Source organism: Trichomycterus rosablanca, chromosome 20 (assembly GCF_030014385.1).
Source record: "Trichomycterus rosablanca isolate fTriRos1 chromosome 20, fTriRos1.hap1, whole genome shotgun sequence".
NCBI lineage: Eukaryota > Metazoa > Chordata > Actinopteri > Siluriformes > Trichomycteridae > Trichomycterus > Trichomycterus rosablanca.
Window position 1 is genome coordinate 7,999,429 of NC_086007.1, and position 19,339 is coordinate 8,018,767.

At 40.0% G+C, this 19,339-nt stretch overlaps 1 protein-coding gene across 1 annotated transcript in view; it reads left to right on the plus strand.

Moving 5' to 3' along the window:
* Positions 1 to 1,494: 1,494 nt before the first annotated feature.
* The window catches only part of slc43a2a (solute carrier family 43 member 2a), a 30,063-nt gene continuing 12,218 nt past the window's right edge, over positions 1,495 to 19,339 (plus strand). Inside the window, exons 1-5 of the mRNA XM_063017383.1 lie at positions 1,495 to 1,582; positions 4,996 to 5,202; positions 14,062 to 14,293; positions 14,895 to 14,950; positions 15,052 to 15,128. Coding sequence (XP_062873453.1) covers positions 5,043 to 5,202; positions 14,062 to 14,293; positions 14,895 to 14,950; positions 15,052 to 15,128 — 525 coding nt within the window. The 5' untranslated portion in view covers positions 1,495 to 1,582; positions 4,996 to 5,042. The remainder of the gene's footprint in view (positions 1,583 to 4,995; positions 5,203 to 14,061; positions 14,294 to 14,894; positions 14,951 to 15,051; positions 15,129 to 19,339) is intronic.

The window sequence follows — 19,339 nt, forward strand, 5'->3', positions numbered from 1 at the left end:
CAACCCTCACCGCAGCCACCCCACTCCCAACAACGGGATACACGGCTACGGTGAGCTTAGACACCGCTGCCGCAAGGCTTTCTGGGTAAAGCCCGTGCCGGCCCCCAGTGGCGACGCTACAATACCTTTATTGCAAATGCATCAAATTTCCCATAAGCGAGAACACAATAACTTGCTCTTCCCTGCTAAAAGCATAAGAATAATATTATAACCCATGCCAAAAGGGTCCTAGAAAATTATTTTGAACACAAGGGGTTTAAGAGAAAAAAAATTGATCTAAGGAACTGCAGGTCTTGCTCACCTCAGATCAGCTGTTATGATTTCCTTATCAGAAAGCGACAAAAAAGGCAAAACTTTGTTGCAATGCGTTGCAAGGCAAAAAACTAATACAGGAAAAACACCTAATGACCACCAATTATTTTATAAAATATTTGTGGTCTGAGGTGTTGAAAGTTAAACTATTTGAAAGATACTGGTCCTGTTACATCTGGTGTAAAACCAGCACAGCATTCTACAATAAAACATTGTACATACAGTCAAATTGTGATGGTGAACCATGAGTTCTGCTCTCTACCAGAAAATCCTAAAGGAGAATCTGTAATCATCAGTTCATCATCTAACTGAGTTATGCAACAAGGATCCAAAACACACACCTGAACAGTTTTGAAGTTGTGTAACACACAGTGACAAGAAAACATGCTGAAATTCATGAAGACCAGAGGTGTGTATCCTTGAGGCATCCACACTACTGTGCCACTCAATATACAAATATTACACCAATATCAAATAAAATATTGTTCTAAAATATTTATATTAATGTTGTGTAAATAAATAGATTTTTGCCTGTCAATCATTTATTAGTAGAGTATCATTTATTAGTAGAGGACATCACATTTTTATCCTAACAGCATTCTTTATATGAAAAGACCATTGTAACAGACCCATTCTTTAACTTTATCAAATAAGAATATAGAACATCAATTGATCAGAACAATAATTTGATAAAAACAATGCAATGAAATGAAAGTAAACTAAACATTCATTTTAAAGGAAGGTCTTAGATCAATTGCCTAAGGTGAATTTAGTGGGGTGGCACAGTGGTGCAGTGGGTAGTGCTGCCCCCTCACAACAAGAAGGGCCTGGGTTCAATTCCCCTGCCAGGGTCCTGTGTGTGTGCTTGTGTGTTTTGTCATTTGATGGACTGGCAAGCTGCCCAGGGTGTTTCCTCCTGCCTTTCGCTTAGAGAATCGGGCCCACCGCGACCCTGACCAAGACAAAGAGGTGGTAAAACAGACAGTGATAGAACTTCTTCTGAAACATGTAGAGGAACTCAAATAAATACCTCATTAATATTCAAGAGCTCTTTCTCCTGATTGGCTCGCGTTCGCCTCTAGCTCAGGAAGCAGCCAATCGGGAAGTTGTCTTGTTTTGTCAAGCTTGCGGTGCGTTATAAAAACAGGAACATCACCCGTTCGAAAATATTGGTACAAAGAAAGCAAATATCAGCAATAAGATATTGTTTACACGAAAATCGGTGTTGTCGGTTCGGAAAAGACGAGTTTTGTGGAAGACAGAGACACAGGTATGATATTCTGTTTGTTGCAGGGATGCTCTGCACTAAGTGAAGGAACTGATGCTTACAGGATGACATAACATCATAACAAATTAGTGATGTGAAGCACAATGTTTAATATAAAACATACAATATATTAGTGCAGATTATACAACCTGCACTGCAGTATTGAGCATCAGTGCTGTACTGAAGAGGTGATAAGTATCCAATGGTACCGGCTGTAATGCGTTAACTGTACAGTAGTTTGTTTATTATAGACTATCGCTGTGTGAACGCTGTGCTACAACTTTGTTTACTTTCTGTTTTTTGGAAACTGTACGCTGTTGTCAATGTTTTTCGATATACTATACTGTATGATTTACACATGAGAATTCAGGAATTGTAAATAATCCCTAATACTACATTAATTGAACAAAACATCGTGTACAGGTACGTTCTGTTTCTATATGCAAAAACATGCAGTAAGGACACTGTGTTCCGAACATGACATACCGGTCATTTTTGTATTTGGGTCATAACAAGCCCCCATAACAGTTTACATGTGTACTGTGGGATGAAACACTTTCCCTAACGTCTTTGTCTCCTAATGCCTTCTAAATGACTATTCATATTTAAACTACACTTAATTAGGTACACATCTCCTGTATGTACCTGTATTGTGGTTATATAGTTACTGTATTGTACTGTAGTAACTGTAGCCCATCTGTTTCTTTGTGCACATCCACTGTCCTAATATTATTTGAATAGTGGGTCAATCAGACTAACATGGTTGTGACATGGCAGTGTGTATTGTATTGGTATTAGTGCTGCTGCATGATTATATACACTAAAAGTGCATATGGTATAGTAGCTTATAAAATGGCCAAAGGATATACTTACAAGTAAAGAGAACAAAACATTGTGTACAGGTACCTTCTGTTTCTTTATGCAAAAACATGCAGTAAAGACAGTGTGGTCCGAACATGACATACCGGTCATTTTTGTATTTGGGCCATAACAAGCTTCCATAACAGTTTAAATGTGTACTGTGGGATGCAACACTTTTCTTAACGTCCTTGTCTTCTAATGTAGCCTTCTATATGATTACTCATATTCAAACTACACTTAATTAGGTACACATCAACAGTGTGTACGTTGTGGTTATACAGTTACTGTATACTGTACTGTAGTGGTCATGTGTTTATAAAATACTAGTAATGCGCTGTCATAAGATATTCTGTCTCCCAGTACATGTCATCTTCATGTCATTGCTCTACAAAATGCAGAACATCCCAGATCATAAAACAGGCTAAATGAACAGTCATGACAGCCTCCAACATGACAGCACATGGTGTTTTTAAATCTATAATACAAGGTACATTGTATTTCGCAAACAGCTATTAGATGTGGACCTGTTAAAAGCAGGAAGTGCAGACTGTCCTTCCCCTACAGATGCTTTTCTCTGAATAAGGAAGTTGATGGGAGGAGGGGGGCTTACAGGCGGAGGCGCTTATTACTCTGTCCAGTTCAGACCAGTTTTAGTGCTGCTTTTCCCCCGCAGGATACCGCAGCAGATGGTGTAAATGCATCACATAGTAAAGCAAATTAGATAAACATGTGCAAATGCATTGCACAAGTGTTATTCAACATGTCTAAAAATAAATAATAAAATATCACATTTAAGCAGAGTATTTGCGTGCATCATTTCGTTCTTGCACTGAATCTCAAAATTATTGTGACAAATATCTTGTTAATATCCTAAACATGAATGAAGCTGTCGTGTCTGATAATAACAGTGTGCAGGTCTGTTTATCCCTGAGATAAACATCAGCTCTGCACACAAAAGAAAATCAGTGTAGTCGCGCGCCAGGCTGGTTCGAACCGGCTGAATCCCACTCTGGAGCTGTCCGTAACGGTTCAGTCCAGCCAATGAGAAAGAGGCATTGGATCTCTCCACCAATCAGAGCGCGCCGAGGTGGGACAAAGAGCAGAAAACAGGCGGAGTTAAGCAACAGCTGCGGTTTGAGCTCAGCTGTTTTCTGTTTATGAGCTGCTTTTGAGTTCAGAGGAACAAAGACGTTGAATAAATGGTTCAAATATAAGTTAGATAAACGTGAACTTTTATATAGGAAGCGTAAGTAACAAGAATAAACATATACAAGCTGTTTTGTAGTAAAATGGTATGTACTAAAATAGGATGTACTGTATACTGATAGACCCTCTGTGAAGAGAATGAGAGATGACCTCAATGTATACAAAGTGTCCAGATGCACTTTTATAAGAATTTAACACTACAGATTTTATTGGTATTTCATATAATAATAATAATAATAATAATGGTGATGATGATAATAATAACTTTGCTTGTTAGTTCAGCAGTAGATGTAATAATCATATAAACCAAAAATACATAAATAATCCACTTTGTCTGTCACCATGTTTTGGAAGCACAACTCTTTTAGTTTAGGCTGGTTTGTTTATCAGTGCAACACCAAATGGCACAAGTATAATTTTAAATCAGTTATAAAAACTGAAATATAGTGTATCTTGAGTATAGTTATAGTTATAGTATATGTTGATGTACTATTTTGATTTTGTACTATGATTTGTATGGTGTATGTACGTATTTGTTTTGATTATTTGTCTTATGTAAAGCGTCTTTGAGTATCTTGAAAAGCGCTATATAAATAAAATGTATTATTATTATTATTATATCTAAATAAACAAACAAAAATATGCTACAGAAATAGAGATCAAGATCATGTACTGATTCACTGCCCATGTTTTATCCTCAGCTGTTTTTAGTTTATTAATTTATTGTGTGTGTGTGTGTGTAAAAGCAAAAGAAGGTGAGGATAAGTAGGGCAGCTGGATCAAATAAAACCAGATACTGGCTCCATTTCTTTGGTGTAATCCTGCCTTGTGCCCAATGTGTCCAGCATGACCCCAATCCCCAATGACAAGGGAGTTAGTGGAAATAAATAATATTAATATTAATAATACCACTAATAAACATAATAATAATATGTGCTCAGGTGGTGCAGTCGTCTATTACCTTGTAATAGTGATCTAGATCCGTGTTCGAATCTCAGCACTAAAACACTCACTGCAAGGTGTAAATACACCCTGGTCAGGATGCCAGTTCATTGTAAAGTAATAATAGCAATACTAGTAATAATAGTACTAATCATCATCATCACTCACTTATAATGATATTAACAATAACTAATTTTAAAAGGATGTGTTAGCCCCTTCGCTTCCAGACTGGTAGATGTGTGACAGTGGGTGTAAGGAAATGATGATGTTACTATTTGTACTGTTCAAAACACCAAGCTTATCTCTGTTTAGTAGCAGGGATACAGGTGTTATCAGGTGCTAGTAAAAAGTGAAGCTTTGTGTCATAAACATATTGATGAAACCATGTGTCATGTTGTGTTTTACAGGTTTAACACTTTATTGGCAATCTTTAAGAGTCTTTGCATTCAGCGCAATGGCCCCTTCACTGGCCACAGCTTTTTCTCGTCGCTGGTGGATGGCAGTGACGGCAGTGATCGAGAGCCTGCTTTTCTCTGCAGTGCTGCTGGGATGGGGTTCACTGCTCATTATGCTAAAATCAGAGGGCTTCTACTCCGTCCTCTGCAAAGTACCAGGTAAGAAAGATTACAATAGCAATACCAAAATGTAGATGGAGTTTATGTGCATCCTGAATGCACAATTAATAATAAATATACTTTAAGCATAATAGTATCTGACAGCAAAAAAAAACCCATTATGGATATTCATGAATATTAATGTTTCTTACATCTAGCAAATCTGAATAAAAAGAGGCTGGTTGGACAAATGGATGCACCAAAATTCCCACATAGAATGATGCTAGAAAATATTTGTGCAATACATGAGCAAATATATAAACAGTGTATCACAAAAGTGAGTACACCCCTCACATTTCTGCAGATATTTAAGTATATCTTTTCATGGGACAACACTGACAAAATGACACTTTGACACAATGAAAAGTAGTCTGTGTGCAGCTTATATAACAGTGTAAATTTATTCTTCCCTCAAAATAACTCAATATACAGCCATTAATGTCTAAACCACCGGAAAGTTCCTGAAGTGTCAATATTTTGTGTGGCCACCATTATTTCCCAGAACTGCCTTAACTCTCCTGGGCATGGAGTTTACCAGAGCTTCACAGGTTGCCACTGGAATGCTTTTCCACTCCTCCATGACGACATCACGGAGCTGGCGGATATTCGAGACTTTGCGCTCCTCCACCTTCCGCTTGAGGATGCCCCAAAGATGTTCTATTGGGTTTAGGTCTGGAGACATGCTTGGCCAGTCCATCACCTTTACCCTCAGCCTCTTCAATAAAGCAGTGGTCATCTTAGAGGTGTGTTTGGGGTCATTATCATGCTGGAACACTGCCCTGCGACCCAGTTTCCGGAGGGAGGGGATCATGCTCTGCTTCAGTATTTCACAGTACATATTGGAGTTCATGTGTCCCTCAATGAAATGTAACTCCCCAACACCTGCTGCACTCATGCAGCCCCAGACCATGGCATTCCCACCACCATGCTTGACTGTAGGCATGACACACTTATCTTTGTACTCCTCACCTGATTGCCGCCACACATGCTTGAGACCATCTGAACCAAACAAATTAATCTTGGTCTCATCAGACCATAGGACATGGTTCCAGTAATCCATGTCCTTTGTTGACAAGTCTTCAGCAAACTGTTTGCGGGCTTTCTTGTGTAGAGACTTCAGAAGAGGCTTCCTTCTGGGGTGACAGCCATGCAGACCAATTTGATGTAGTGTGCGGCGTATCGTGTGAGCACTGACAGGCTGACCCCCCACCTTTTCAATCTCTGCAGCAATGCTGACAGCACTCCTGCGCCTATCTTTCAAAGACAGCAGTTGGATGTGACGCTGAGCACGTGCACTCAGCTTCTTTGGACGACCAACGCGAGGTCTGTTCTGAGTGGACCCTGCTCTTTTAAAACGCTGGATGATCTTGGCCACTGTGCTGCAGCTCAGTTTCAGGGTGTTGGCAATCTTCTTGTAGCCTTGGCAATCTTCATGTAGCGCAACAATTCGTCTTTTAAGATCCTCAGAGAGTTCTTTGCCATGAGGTGCCATGTTGGAACTTTCAGTGACCAGTATGAGAGAGTGTGAGAGCTGTACTACTAAATTGAACACACCTGCTCCCTATGCACACCTGAGACCTAGTAACACTAACGAGTCACATGACATTTTGGAGGGAAAATGACAAGCAGTGCTCAATTTGGACATTTAGGGGTGTAGTCTCTTAGGGGTGTACTCACTTTTGTTGCCGGTGGTTTAGACATTAATGGCTGTATATTGAGTTATTTTGAGGGAAGAATAAATTTACACTGTTATATAAGCTGCACACAGACTACTTTTCATTGTGTCAAAGTGTCATTTTGTCAGTGTTGTCCCATGAAAAGATATACTTAAATATCTGCAGAAATGTGAGGGGTGTACTCACTTTTGTGATACACTGTATGGATATAAACACACAATCAGCACATCGGTACTATATATGCTTGTTAAACATCTGATTCATTTAGATTTAAAACATGAACATTTCCACTGGTCCAAATGCTTGGCATTGTGCATGGTGGTTTTGTGTGCTGGAAACCCAATGTATACTGGTAACTGTTAGTGTGCTATTATTGCTGGTCAGTAGTGTGTGCTGTATTTGAGGACAGACAAATATTGTGTCCCACCTTTTAGCACTTTGTGGTTGTTTCTCTGAGAATTTGTGGCCTAGCAATTCAAAGCTGTTGTTGTTCCTAGACATTTTATTGTCATTGTGGCAGCACTTACAGTTTACTGGGGCAGCTGTAGCAAAGCAGAAAAGTGGTATATCATCATTGCTATGTTGAAAGCTCATCAGTATGGCCTATTGTGCCACTAGTGTTTGATCATTAAGCTTACCTGGCCAAATTTATCAATTAAAGAAACTGGAAAGTGCGGCATTTACACTACCTGCTGCACCACACCATGGCCATGGCTGGATTACTGACCGGGCCAGTGGGGCCAGCGCCCAGGGGCCCTTGAGGTCAGGGGGGCCCAGACTATCCTTAATCCGTCCTTGGTGCCATACGGTGCGTCTCGTAGAGGAGACCTAAAAAACCACTTATGTTCTCCGGGTCACTTTGAAAATCTTGACCCCTAACAGTAATCTTTTTTTTTACTTGGAGCAAGGAGGACGGGGACAGTGCCATACGGTGCGTCTCGTAGAGGAGAGCCCCCTGTGCGGTCCGGGCGAGCTTCTGGCCTTTTGTTCTCCCTGTAAGCCTAAAAAACCACTTATGTTCTCCGGGTCACTTTGAAAATCTTGACCCCTAACAGTAATCTTTTTTTTTACTTGGAGCAAGGAGGACGGGGACAGTGCCATACGGTGCGTCTCGTAGAGGAGAGCCCCCTGTGCGGTCCGGGCGAGCTTCTGGCCTTTTGTTCTCCCTCTAACCCAAAAAAAACCACTTATGTTCTCCGGGTCACTTCGAAAATATTGACCCCTAACAGTAATCTTTTTTTTTACTTGGAGCTAGGAGGACGGGGACAGTGCCATACGGTGCGTCTCGTAGAGGAGAGCCCCCTGTGCGGTCCGGGCGAGCTTCTGGCCTTTTGTTCGCGCTGTAACCCTTAAAAACCACTTATGTTCTCCGGGTCACTTTGAAAATATTGACCCCTAACAGTAATCTTTTTTTTTACTTGGAGCTAGGAGGACGGGGACAGTGCCATACGGTGCGTCTCGTAGAGGAGAGCCCCCTGTGCGGTCCGGGCGAGCTTCTGGCCTTTTGTTCTCCCTGTAACCCTAAAAAACCACCTATGTTCTCCGGGTCACTTTGAAAATATTGACCCCTAACAGTAATCTTTTTTTTTACTTCGAGCTAGGAGGACGGGGACAGTGCCATACGGTGCGTCTCGTAGAGGAGAGGCTCCTGTGCGGTCCGGGCGAGCTTCTGGCCTTTTGTTCGCGCTGTAACCCTAAAAAACCACTTATGTTCTTCGGGTCACTTTGAAAATATTGACCCCTAACAGTAATCTTTTTTTTTTACTTCGAGCTAGGAGGACGGGGACAGTGCCATACGGTGCGTCTCGTAGAGGAGAGGCTCCTGTGCGGTCCGGGCGAGCTTCTGGCCTTTTGTTCGCGCTGTAACCCTAAAAAACCACTTATGTTCTCCGAGTCACTTTGAAAATCTTGACCCCTAACAGTAATCTTTTTTTTTACTTGGAGCTAGGAGGACGGGGACAGTGCCATACGGTGCGTCTCGTAGAGGAGAGCCCCCTGTGCGGTCCGGGCGAGCTTCTGGCCTTTTGTTCTCCCTGTAACCCTAAAAAACCACTTATGTTCTCCGGGTCACTTTGAAAATATTGACCCCTAACAGTAATCTTTTTTTTTACTTGGAGCTAGGAGGACGGGGACAGTGCCATACGGTGCGTCTCGTAGAGGAGAGCCCCCTGTGCGGTCCGGGCGAGCTTCTGGCCTTTTGTTCTCCCTGTAACCCTAAAAAACCACTTATGTTCTCCGGGTCACTTTGAAAATATTGACCCCTAACAGTAATCTTTTTTTTTACTTGGAGCTAGGAGGACGGGGACAGTGCCATACGGTGCGTCTCGTAGAGGAGAAGCTCCTGTGCGGTCCGGGCGAGCTTCTGGCCTTTTGTTCGCGCTGTAACCCTTAAAAACCACTTATGTTCTCCGGGTCACTTTGAAAATATTGACCCCTAACAGTAATCTTTTTTTTTACTTGGAGCTAGGAGGACGGGGACAGTGCCACACGGTGCGTCTCGTAGAGGAGAGGCTCCTGTGCGGTCCGGGCGAGCTTCTGGCCTTTTGTTCTCCCTGTAACCCTAAAAAACCACTTATGTTCTCCAGGTCACTTTGAAAATCTTGACCCCTAACAGTAATCTTTTTTTTTACTTCGAGCTAGGAGGACTGGGACAGTGCCATACATGGCTGGATTACTGACCGATGCCTATCAACATTTATGATACAATATATTTTTATTTCTGAGGGCCCTCCATTTTAAGGATCCTCTGACTATTAGGGACTTTGACCCCAGGGCCTCTTGGGGGCCCTAGCCATGCTTTTGGGGCCCTTAGCCATGCTTTTGGGCCCTAGCCAAAATACTTCTCTGTTATAGTTGACTCCACTCCAGACCTTGCTCATGTGGACCAACTTACTTTTATTTTCAGGTTTGTTAATAATGACGGACATGTATTGAAAACCATAGTGGGGACAGTTTGGCAGAGTGTGTCGTTGCTATGGTGGAGAATCTGGGCCTAGACTTATCCAACTGTAGGGGCCAGTCATATGATAATGCAAGTAACATGTCAGGAAAGTACAATGGAGTCCAAGCTCATCTTAAACAAAGAAACCCTTTGATTTGTTATGTCCCTTGTGCAGCACATTCACTGAATTTAGTTGGTGTCAATGCTGTTGACAGTAGCCCAGAAGCTGGATGTTTTTTTGACTTTGTACAGGCAATGTACACATTTTGTGCATCATCTACACACAGGTGGGGAAAGGTTTTCCGTGATACTGATATCAAACTCACACTGAAATCACTGTCAGGTACTCGATGGAGCGCACGAGCTGAGTCAACTAAGGCTCTTTGGAAATATTATGCACAACTGAGAGAGGCATTGAATGATATGTCTAAAGATATGGAGGAGAAATGTGTAACTCGAAGTGAAGCCTCTGCACTCTGTGACAAATTGGACACGTTGGAGATGGCCTTCATGGCATACTTCTGGGACACAATACTACAGAGGTTCCAAGCCACAAGCCTGCAGCTGCAGAAGCATGATATTGACATATGTACAGCTACACAACTTCTCTTGTCTTTACGAGACTTTGTGGCAGCACAGAGAGATAACTTTGAGGTGTTTGAAGGGGCAGCTTTAAATGTCACCACTGCTGTCTCCCAAGAGTACAGGCATGACCTCCAGCGTACAAAGAAGCGCAAAATTATGTCTGATGATAGTGCAGAGCCAGGTGTAGCATTTAACGGAAAGGACAAGTTTCGGATCGAAACTTTCAATGTTGTCATTGACAAACTTGTGTCCTGTCTCAACCACCGTTTGAATGCATACACACACTTAACTGAGCTATTTGATGTTCTTTTCATGCCTGACAATATGTCCAACAGTGAGCTCACTTTAAAGGCTAACTCACTCGCTGCAGCATATCCTTCAGATCTGAACATGAGCCTGGCAGATGAATTGATACAATACAAATCATTCATAACAGAAAAAGAAAAATGTCCATGCTCAAAACCATGATAAATTTGAATTTACAGTCAACCTTTCCAAATGTCTACATAGCACTTAGACTTTTTTTGACTGTGCCTATCACAAATTGTGAAGGGGAGTGTTCATTCTCAAAACTGGCTCGTATTAAGAATGAACTCAGGATTAGGATGCGCCAAAACCGCCTGAACTCACTGTCACTTCTGGCCATTGAATCAGATTTGGTCAGACAGCTTAATTTTGATGAATTAGTGGATGACTTTGCAAGAAAGAAGAGTAGAAAGAAACTTATATAAAATAGATTCTTGTGTAAGGGTTAGTTATTGACAGGTTGTTTAATGTATGAATTTATTTATGTTTTTGGAGGGGGGGGGGGGGGGGGGGGAAGGGGGTGTTGGGGACCTGGGCAACTCTTTGCCCAGGGGCCCAGACTATCCTTAATCCGTCCTTGACCATGGCCCGCTATAAAAACAAAACTATAGCCATTCTGAGCAGGCTGTCTTAAAGCTATCATTATTAACTCAATGACCTTCATAGTAAAACATTTGACAGCCTAAATTTTGACTAATTTGGTCAAGAATTTGTCCCACAAATGCTCTAACAATGATGTTAATTCAGCTTAATTGCACAGTACCACCTGTGAAGCTTCATTGTTGAAAATATTTTACTTTTACTTGAAACAGCATTGTGTGCTGGAATAATAAAATTACTGATCAGTTCCTGCTTGATAGAAGGTGACAATGTACAATTTGCACCAGAAATTCAGTCTCATTGAAAGCTAGACTAATTCAGTAGTACAACATGCACAAAAATATTGGGTGAATAACCTGGTCTGTGTTGCATCGATCTGTTTTGAAAATGTGCTGGCTAATTTTGCTTATTCTTGTCAGAGAGTACTAAGTGCACACATTGGCTCTGTATTAAAATGTAAACAATATCTCATAATGTTGTCCAGACAGAAAGGAGATGATTTATTAATCAAGAACTGATTGTGTACAGGGGATTCAGAAACTCTTGGTTGCATTTCTTTGGCCCATTGTGAAAGGTGATAAAAAGATAAACACAAAAGTCAGTGATCTGTGAATGTACTAGATGAAACATGTAGTTCAACACAACAGCCAATATTGTAAATTCATTCATGCACAAATATATATTTTAATAATCATGTTCTTATACTATTAATGTATTTGCAGATATATGTGAATCCCAAATGTGATATTTAAGATGCTGTTTCTAGCCCCAAGCAATATCTGTAGTAGGCCTAGGGTTGTTAAAATAAACACTGCTCCCTTAGACAGTGTGTTATGAGGACAGACAGAAGCAGCAGTCGCATGTGACAACAACAAACATAACTGAAAGCACCCAGTGACCCTGAGCAGACACAAGAGCTACACAAGTATTGAAACACCTATAAATTACACCTACAGGAGCTTTTATGAGTAACCAGGCATCACAGTTATTTTTTAATCAAATTCTTTTTTTTGTGTCTGAAGAAGTTTGTGGGTTTATTTATTTATTTATTTATTTACAGAAAATCATTCATTTGCATAAACATCTGTCTTTTCTTGAAATATGTTGTGGCAGTTTTCATATGGGATGAATGTTGCCTGAAGCATTTTTTGGGATGAATGCTAATTAGCAGTGCTAAATGTGATAAAAATGTGCTGCATTGTAATTAAATACAAAACTTTATATGAGTAAACATGATATATAAACATTATATATAAACCTCATACAGCTCTGATTTGTCCCAGCATGATTTTACAATATTTTAAAGAGCATCTTGTGATGTTATTGAATGCCATTAAAAGCTTGATTGCAAAAGGGAGGACATACCAAATAGTAATATTTTTTTAAATTCAGGTACATTTTTTATTTATATTGTTATGTGTGTAATATGATTTGTAAATGAATGTTATATTTGTAAAGGATATTTGAGAAAAAAAGCAAAATAGAAGCATTCATAAATCTTTTCCAAATGTACTGTTGCTCAGATCTGCGTCTAAACAGTAACCATCTTTATCCTGTGTCACACATGAGGCCCACACCTTCCTGTTTCAGTTAACTTCGGTCAGCACTTGGCCAAGTCTGAATATGATTTTTTTCTTTATGCAGTAGGCCAAGAATCTGCTTGCATTGAGAATTTGTTTACATTAAAGCTTGTGACAGAACTCTGCAGTGCGTCATCTGCCTTTATCTTTTTCTATTATTTTGTCCAGTGGGGGAAGTAAAATGTGTTAACTCTCTAAGCTTTGAGATTTGAGACTCCTGTAAGCTCCATAGGCTAAATCAGTAGGAGCACAGGGCTCCTTCATTACTCAGCAAGAGTTTTCGCTGCCCAGCTGCAGTTTGTTTTTGAGTAACTGGCTCATGGGGCCTCATGCTTTTGAAGACTCGCTGGGCTGCAAATCAGTCCTGCTTAACAAGTGAGACTCTGTTGTTTTGTCAGTCATAAATATTCGTTAATTCCAGGAAACACACTAGACATTCTGTCACTTATGGTCATATGATCATAGCTCTAGCCTACACACTGGTTAAACTAGTTTTTTTAAAAAGGCTGTTGAGTCTGCTTTTTGTGGATGCCTTTGTGTCACAAGAAAGGGGCTTGACAACTCTTTGCAATATACAGTATTATCATGCCAAAGTGTGATCATAATCTGGTTAAATCACCAATTAGGTAGAAAAACAGGGTTAATAAAAATATTTAAGTGTGTGTGTGAAGCAATATACTTCTAATGGAAACAACATACGTGTGAGTTTGATTGAGTTCACAGCAAAACCATTTCTATATTTGACACTTGTTTACTTGTGCCTTTTGGCTTGACCTGTCTTCCTGCTTCCTGGCTTCTCTCCTACCACAGTCCTACAGATCATCTGAAAGAGAGAGCGATTCTTTAAGAAGGGGGTTGAAGACAGAATTGTTTAGCCTGTCTGCTCTTCTAGCCTTTTATTGTACAATGGCAAGTACAATGAAAGCTTCTATTAATAACTTTGCCAATAATTATGAACAAAAGACTGTTAGAGAATACACAAGAGCAGCTATACTTCTGAAATGCCAGTATGCACTGTTACTGTACTTATTAGATGTTATAAACAACTGTAGAGGTGTAAAAAATCTTCTTAGAACAGAACAAAATTCAAGAATCATGGTTTTCTGGTTTGACTATATTGCCTGCTTCTTATTGTTTTTTTGCTGTTTTTTATGTGTTTCTGATCCTCTAGATAACAGTACAAACAGCACAATGCTGAATGTATCAGATGAAGTGACAGGGAGCCCAGCAAACGAAGAAAATGAGGAGTTTTTGCAGATGAATGGCTGGCCTATTTGCAAAGAGCAGGACGAGATGCTGAACCTGGCATTCACCATTGGTTCTTTCCTCCTAAGTGCTATCACCCTGCCGTTGGGCATTATCATGGATAAATATGGGCCACGAAAACTTCGCTTGCTTGGCAGGTAAGGAAGAGCAGTAGACTTGGGTTTCACTCAGAAACTGCCTAGAATGTTCTGCAACTGCAAATACACTAGATGACCAAAAGTATTTTGACATCTGGACATTAGCTTGTTGGACGTCCCAATTCAAAAACGATTGGTGTTATGGTATTAAAATAGAGAGACCTCTATGTGAACTTTTAAGCTATAACAACAGAAGGCTTCTCACAAGAAGTATGTCTGTAAGAATTTGTGCCCATTCAGTCAGAAGAGTATTTGTATGGCTGGGCACTGATGTTGGTCAAGAAAGCTTCAATTAATGTTCCAGTTCATTTCAAAGCTGATCCGTGGGGGTGATATCAGGGCTCTGTTCAGGCCACTGGAGATTTTTTAAACCAAGCTTTTATTTATGTTTTAATAGACCCCGCTTTGTGAACAGTGGCACTGTCATTCTGGAACAGGAAATTGCCTTTATTTAACAAATTTATTACACTTATCAATTGTTGTGGCGAAAACACATGAATTCAAAAATTAGATGAGGTGTCCCAATACTTTTGTCCATATAGTGTAACTTGCAGATCTCTAATGTGGACTCTTCTTTAATATGAATTCTCTGTTATTACAGTGCTAGTTTTGCTCTGTCCTGTATCCTAATTGCTTATGGAGCCAGTGATCCTAAAAGTAAGAACAGGAATTTTGTTTGCGTTTTGACAATAGCCGCAACTGTTAACACTTTATCTTTGGCTGGTGAGTCTGATATTGTAATTCTCTTACTCTTGCAGATCTCTCAGTGTTGATCTTTACTGCCCTGGCACTGAACGGGTTCGGGGGCATGTGCATGACCTTCACCTCCCTTACAGTAAGTGCAAAGGCTTGTCCTGGATCTTTCTGGCTCGGTTTTTAAATGAAGTCTTTATTTTCTCATCTTTCTTTGCTGTGTCTGCAATCTGCATTAGATTTGGGCTTCGGGCAAGAGCCAAAAACACCACAGAATTATGAATTATGCATTTTTTATTTAGAGGAACATTGCAGTGTAGTCAGTTTCTTTAGACAATAAAAATGGGATTGACAATTGGTTAACTCTTTGTAAATGGAACATTCTGATTAATTGGTATTTTTGTCAGGTATTTGATTTCGAATTAATATGATTGCCATTTTACTGACCAATCTATACTTAATCAGCCAAAGGAAACATTTTTTTCTAAAATTAATAAAAAATCAAAAATTCAGGCCATTCATTCAATACCTTACTGAAGCCACTTTGTCAGCAATTACATCTGCAAGTCTTCTTGTATACATCTCTACAAGCTTTGCACAGTTAGATTTGGGAGGTTTATCCCATTCCTCATGGCAGATCTTCTCAAGCTTCATCAGGTTGGATGGCAAGTGTATGTAAACTGCCATCTACATATCTCTTAACAGACGTTTGATGAGTTTAAGTCTGGGCTTTGTCTAGGCCACTTAAAGCCATTCACAGACTTGTCCCAAAGCCTCTGCATTGATTCAAGATTCAAGATTTAAAGTAGCTTTATTGGCATGACTGTAAAAAAAAAACAGTGTTGCCAAAGCATTAGAACGATAATAAAATTATAAAATTACAAAGGAAGCAAAAGATGACAGTAAAACAATAAACAATAAAAGCATTGTTGTTTTGGCTGTTGAAAGGTGAACTGTTGCCTTAATTTGAGTTTTAGTGCAAACAAGAGGAGTTTTTTTTTCAAGGATGTCTCAGACAAATCTCAAGGATAATTAAAGCAGTAAGGATAGATTACAATGTGCACTGCAATAGTAAAGGGTCTAAATGCTTGTAAATAAGCTTGAGTTTTCATGGTTGTTAAAAAAACTCTTCTCTTGGTTATTATGGATAATAAGGTTATAAAATTTTTATATTCCTTTAAAATCAAGTAAAAAATACAATAAAGTGCACTGAAATAATGGTTTGGTAGGACTGGAAATAATTGTTTAGGGTTGTTGTTAAGATAACATTCAGGTGAATAAACCCTGTTATTATATGGGCTTAGTTCACATTTATCAGAAGACATGTACAAAATTCAGACCTTGATAGCAGTAGTGCCACAATCCAGGTTAGTGAAGTTAAAGTTGGTGGGAATTTGCAGGCAGTTTGTTTGCATAAAAGAGATCAGTGTGGTTTCCTGTACATACACAGTACACAGTTCACACTGTACTGAACGCTCTGATGCCATTTCTAACCTCTACTTAAATTCATGTTGACACCCTTACTGACTTTCGTAGATCTCATTTTGTCTCACCACAGCTGTGTTCCTGCTCAGGTTTACTGAGATGTGTATATGTTTATTTATATGTGTCCAAAAATGTGAAAGAACATGCTGCAGTGTTACACTTAGTTATTTTAGCTGTTGCAGCTGCTGTTTTTTAGTAAGCATGCCACAGCTGCTTTGAATAACAGTGTGTTTTACACAGCTGATCAGAGTCAAAAGGTTAAAACTGCTGAGAAGATTGTCTTTTCTGACACACTTTCTCTTTAGAGGCTTCCTTTTTAAGTCTGGGTTGTATATTTATTCTACAGCTGGATTGTGGAAAACCACCTGGACTTTCTGTAGTTCAAATAACTTACAATCTTTCAAATACTGAGCAAAATATTTAAAACGATGGCAATTCAAGAACTATATTAATAGTATTGTTTCCCCCAAATTCTCTAAATGTGTTTTAAGCACATAAAAAAAAAAAAAAAGAATTCATTATGCTACTTAGACTGGCCAACTAGACGCTGACCTAAATCAAAAACTAAAATACAGCAGAAAGTGATCTGTTCATAATTGATGAACAAGATCTGCCATAGATTGTTACATTTAAACAAGTAAGCACATAATGACACGCAGTCTTGTTTTTAATTTGGTTTTTAGGCATTTAATTCCTGCTATCTCTAGCCTTTTTTTCTTCCTGTTTTACTATGCCTACTTAGCACAAGGTGTACCCACTGCAGTAAGCAAGGCAAGGACAGCAAGCAGTAGGTCCATTGTGGAGGGGGAGGAGGGTTTTAACTATGAGTAAAAGATCCCACATCAAGTAACACTCTGGGCTTTTCCTCAGTACCCTGACTCAGCTTTCTTCAGCTATCTCCCTTCCCTTTCCATCCCACCCATCCCCCTGTTTTGATTCCACATTTAGCACTCCAATATCAGTTTCCATGTTTACATCTCACGCTCTATGTTATTCCTTTCCTGACTAGCGCTATAGGTGTAGTGTGACTCATCCTGTGCCCTGCCGGTCTGAAAAAAAGACTTGCAGTCAGTCATGTTTGATTGTGTGCAGATAAAAAAAAAACAGGCTTAGTTATGCTGAAAGAAAAAAATAAGAAAGAGCAGCGGGGTTGGGCTTGGGTAAAGATGGGGGCAGTTGATGTAAGATAGAATGAGATGAGTAATAATAGCTCCAGACAGAAGCACACATAGATGGAAACTGAAAAGCCAAAGTACAATGTGTGCACAAGACACATCTCTGGTGTTTATCATACACACCGTTTCTATCACCCATTTATCTGACTAGCATGTTGATTTACTTTTTCATGCTAGACCATGGTGCCGGTTAGATGTACATTGTAGCGATTGAAATAACTTTGTCTGCTTTGTCTGCAGTGAAGTTTTAATATAGACAGAGTTGGGACTAAACTGTACTATCAGAAAAAAACATGGGATCTCTTTTTCATGACCTGACTCAGCATGGTCAGGATTTGACAAGTCTCTACTAGTCAGGCGCCCAGGTGGCGCAGCGGGATATTCCGCTGACGCACCAGCACCGAGTTTCTGAACCTCCCGGTTCGAGGCTCGGTGTTGCCACCGGTCGGCTGGGCGCCATCTGGCGGGCATAATTGGCAGTGCCTGCAGGGTGGGGGACCGGACTATATGTGGGTGGGTGGGTGGGTGGGTATGTGGGTGGGTGGGTGGGTCTTCGTGCGCTGTGTAGGGACCCTGATTTGCAGAAGAGACGCCCGTGCAGAATGCACGGACGAGAAGAGGAGGGCTGTACACGTGTAAAGGAGGCGTGGGGCAGCGGCGTGCTCTCCTTGGATGCGGGTCTGGTGTGCCTGTTAGCAGCGGAAGACAGATTGGAAGCGCTAAAAATTGGGAGAAAAATTGGGGAGAAAATTCGGAGAAAAATAATAATTAAAAAAAAAAAAAAAAAAAAAAAAAAAAGTCTCTACTAGTCTTCTTTCCTCTACTTCCTTTTTGTTTATATCATTTCCTTTTTTTTGTTTCAAGTAGGGCTGCACGATATTGGAAAAAACTGACATTGCGATATTTTTTTTTCCTGCGATTATATTGCGATATTAAAAAAATGCAGGAATTTTCACCACATTATTAATAATATTAATAATGCATGTATCTTACTCTAAATAAGGGGCTCATCTGTGAAAAAGGGTGGTGCCTACAAGGGATACAAAAGATTATGACAAGCTACATCTTTGTACTTGGTTGAAACTGAGCATTAAACTAAGAAGCTTCAATATCACATGAGGGAATTAACAGGATTGACAAAATTGGTCATTTAAAATTTTATTTCACAATCAAAAACTAGTAAACATTATTTAAAAAAAACTATACAAACAAAAGAGCAGCTATACACCTGTTCCAAATCCGAGATTTCTTAGTTACTTAGATGCCTTAGTTACTAAGCACAATGCTGAGGCAGAACGAGTGAGACTCGAAAGCGTCCTTAGTGATGAAGTCAATCCCAGAATACACTGCGGCATCTCTTCTCTCAAACGTAAATAAATAATTATTAATTTTTAACGAGTGTTTTTCTTTGCAAGTTTGAGCTTGTCAGCAAATGTAACAGTTTTCTGTACACGAATCGAGATGTTATGTTGACATGTTAGCGCCGTCCCACCTCATTCCATTGGTTTTAATGGCAAGATGCTAAATGCTAAATGCTAAACACGAAACCCGATGGAATCGGGGACGTTCCAATAACCTGCCTTCTAAGTCATTGACTTATTAGGATCCTCTCTACTGTGGCAGCTGCCTATGTACAGCTGCCTGCCTATGTAGTACAGCAAGGCAGCTCACTAGGTTTTTGAACACACTGGTA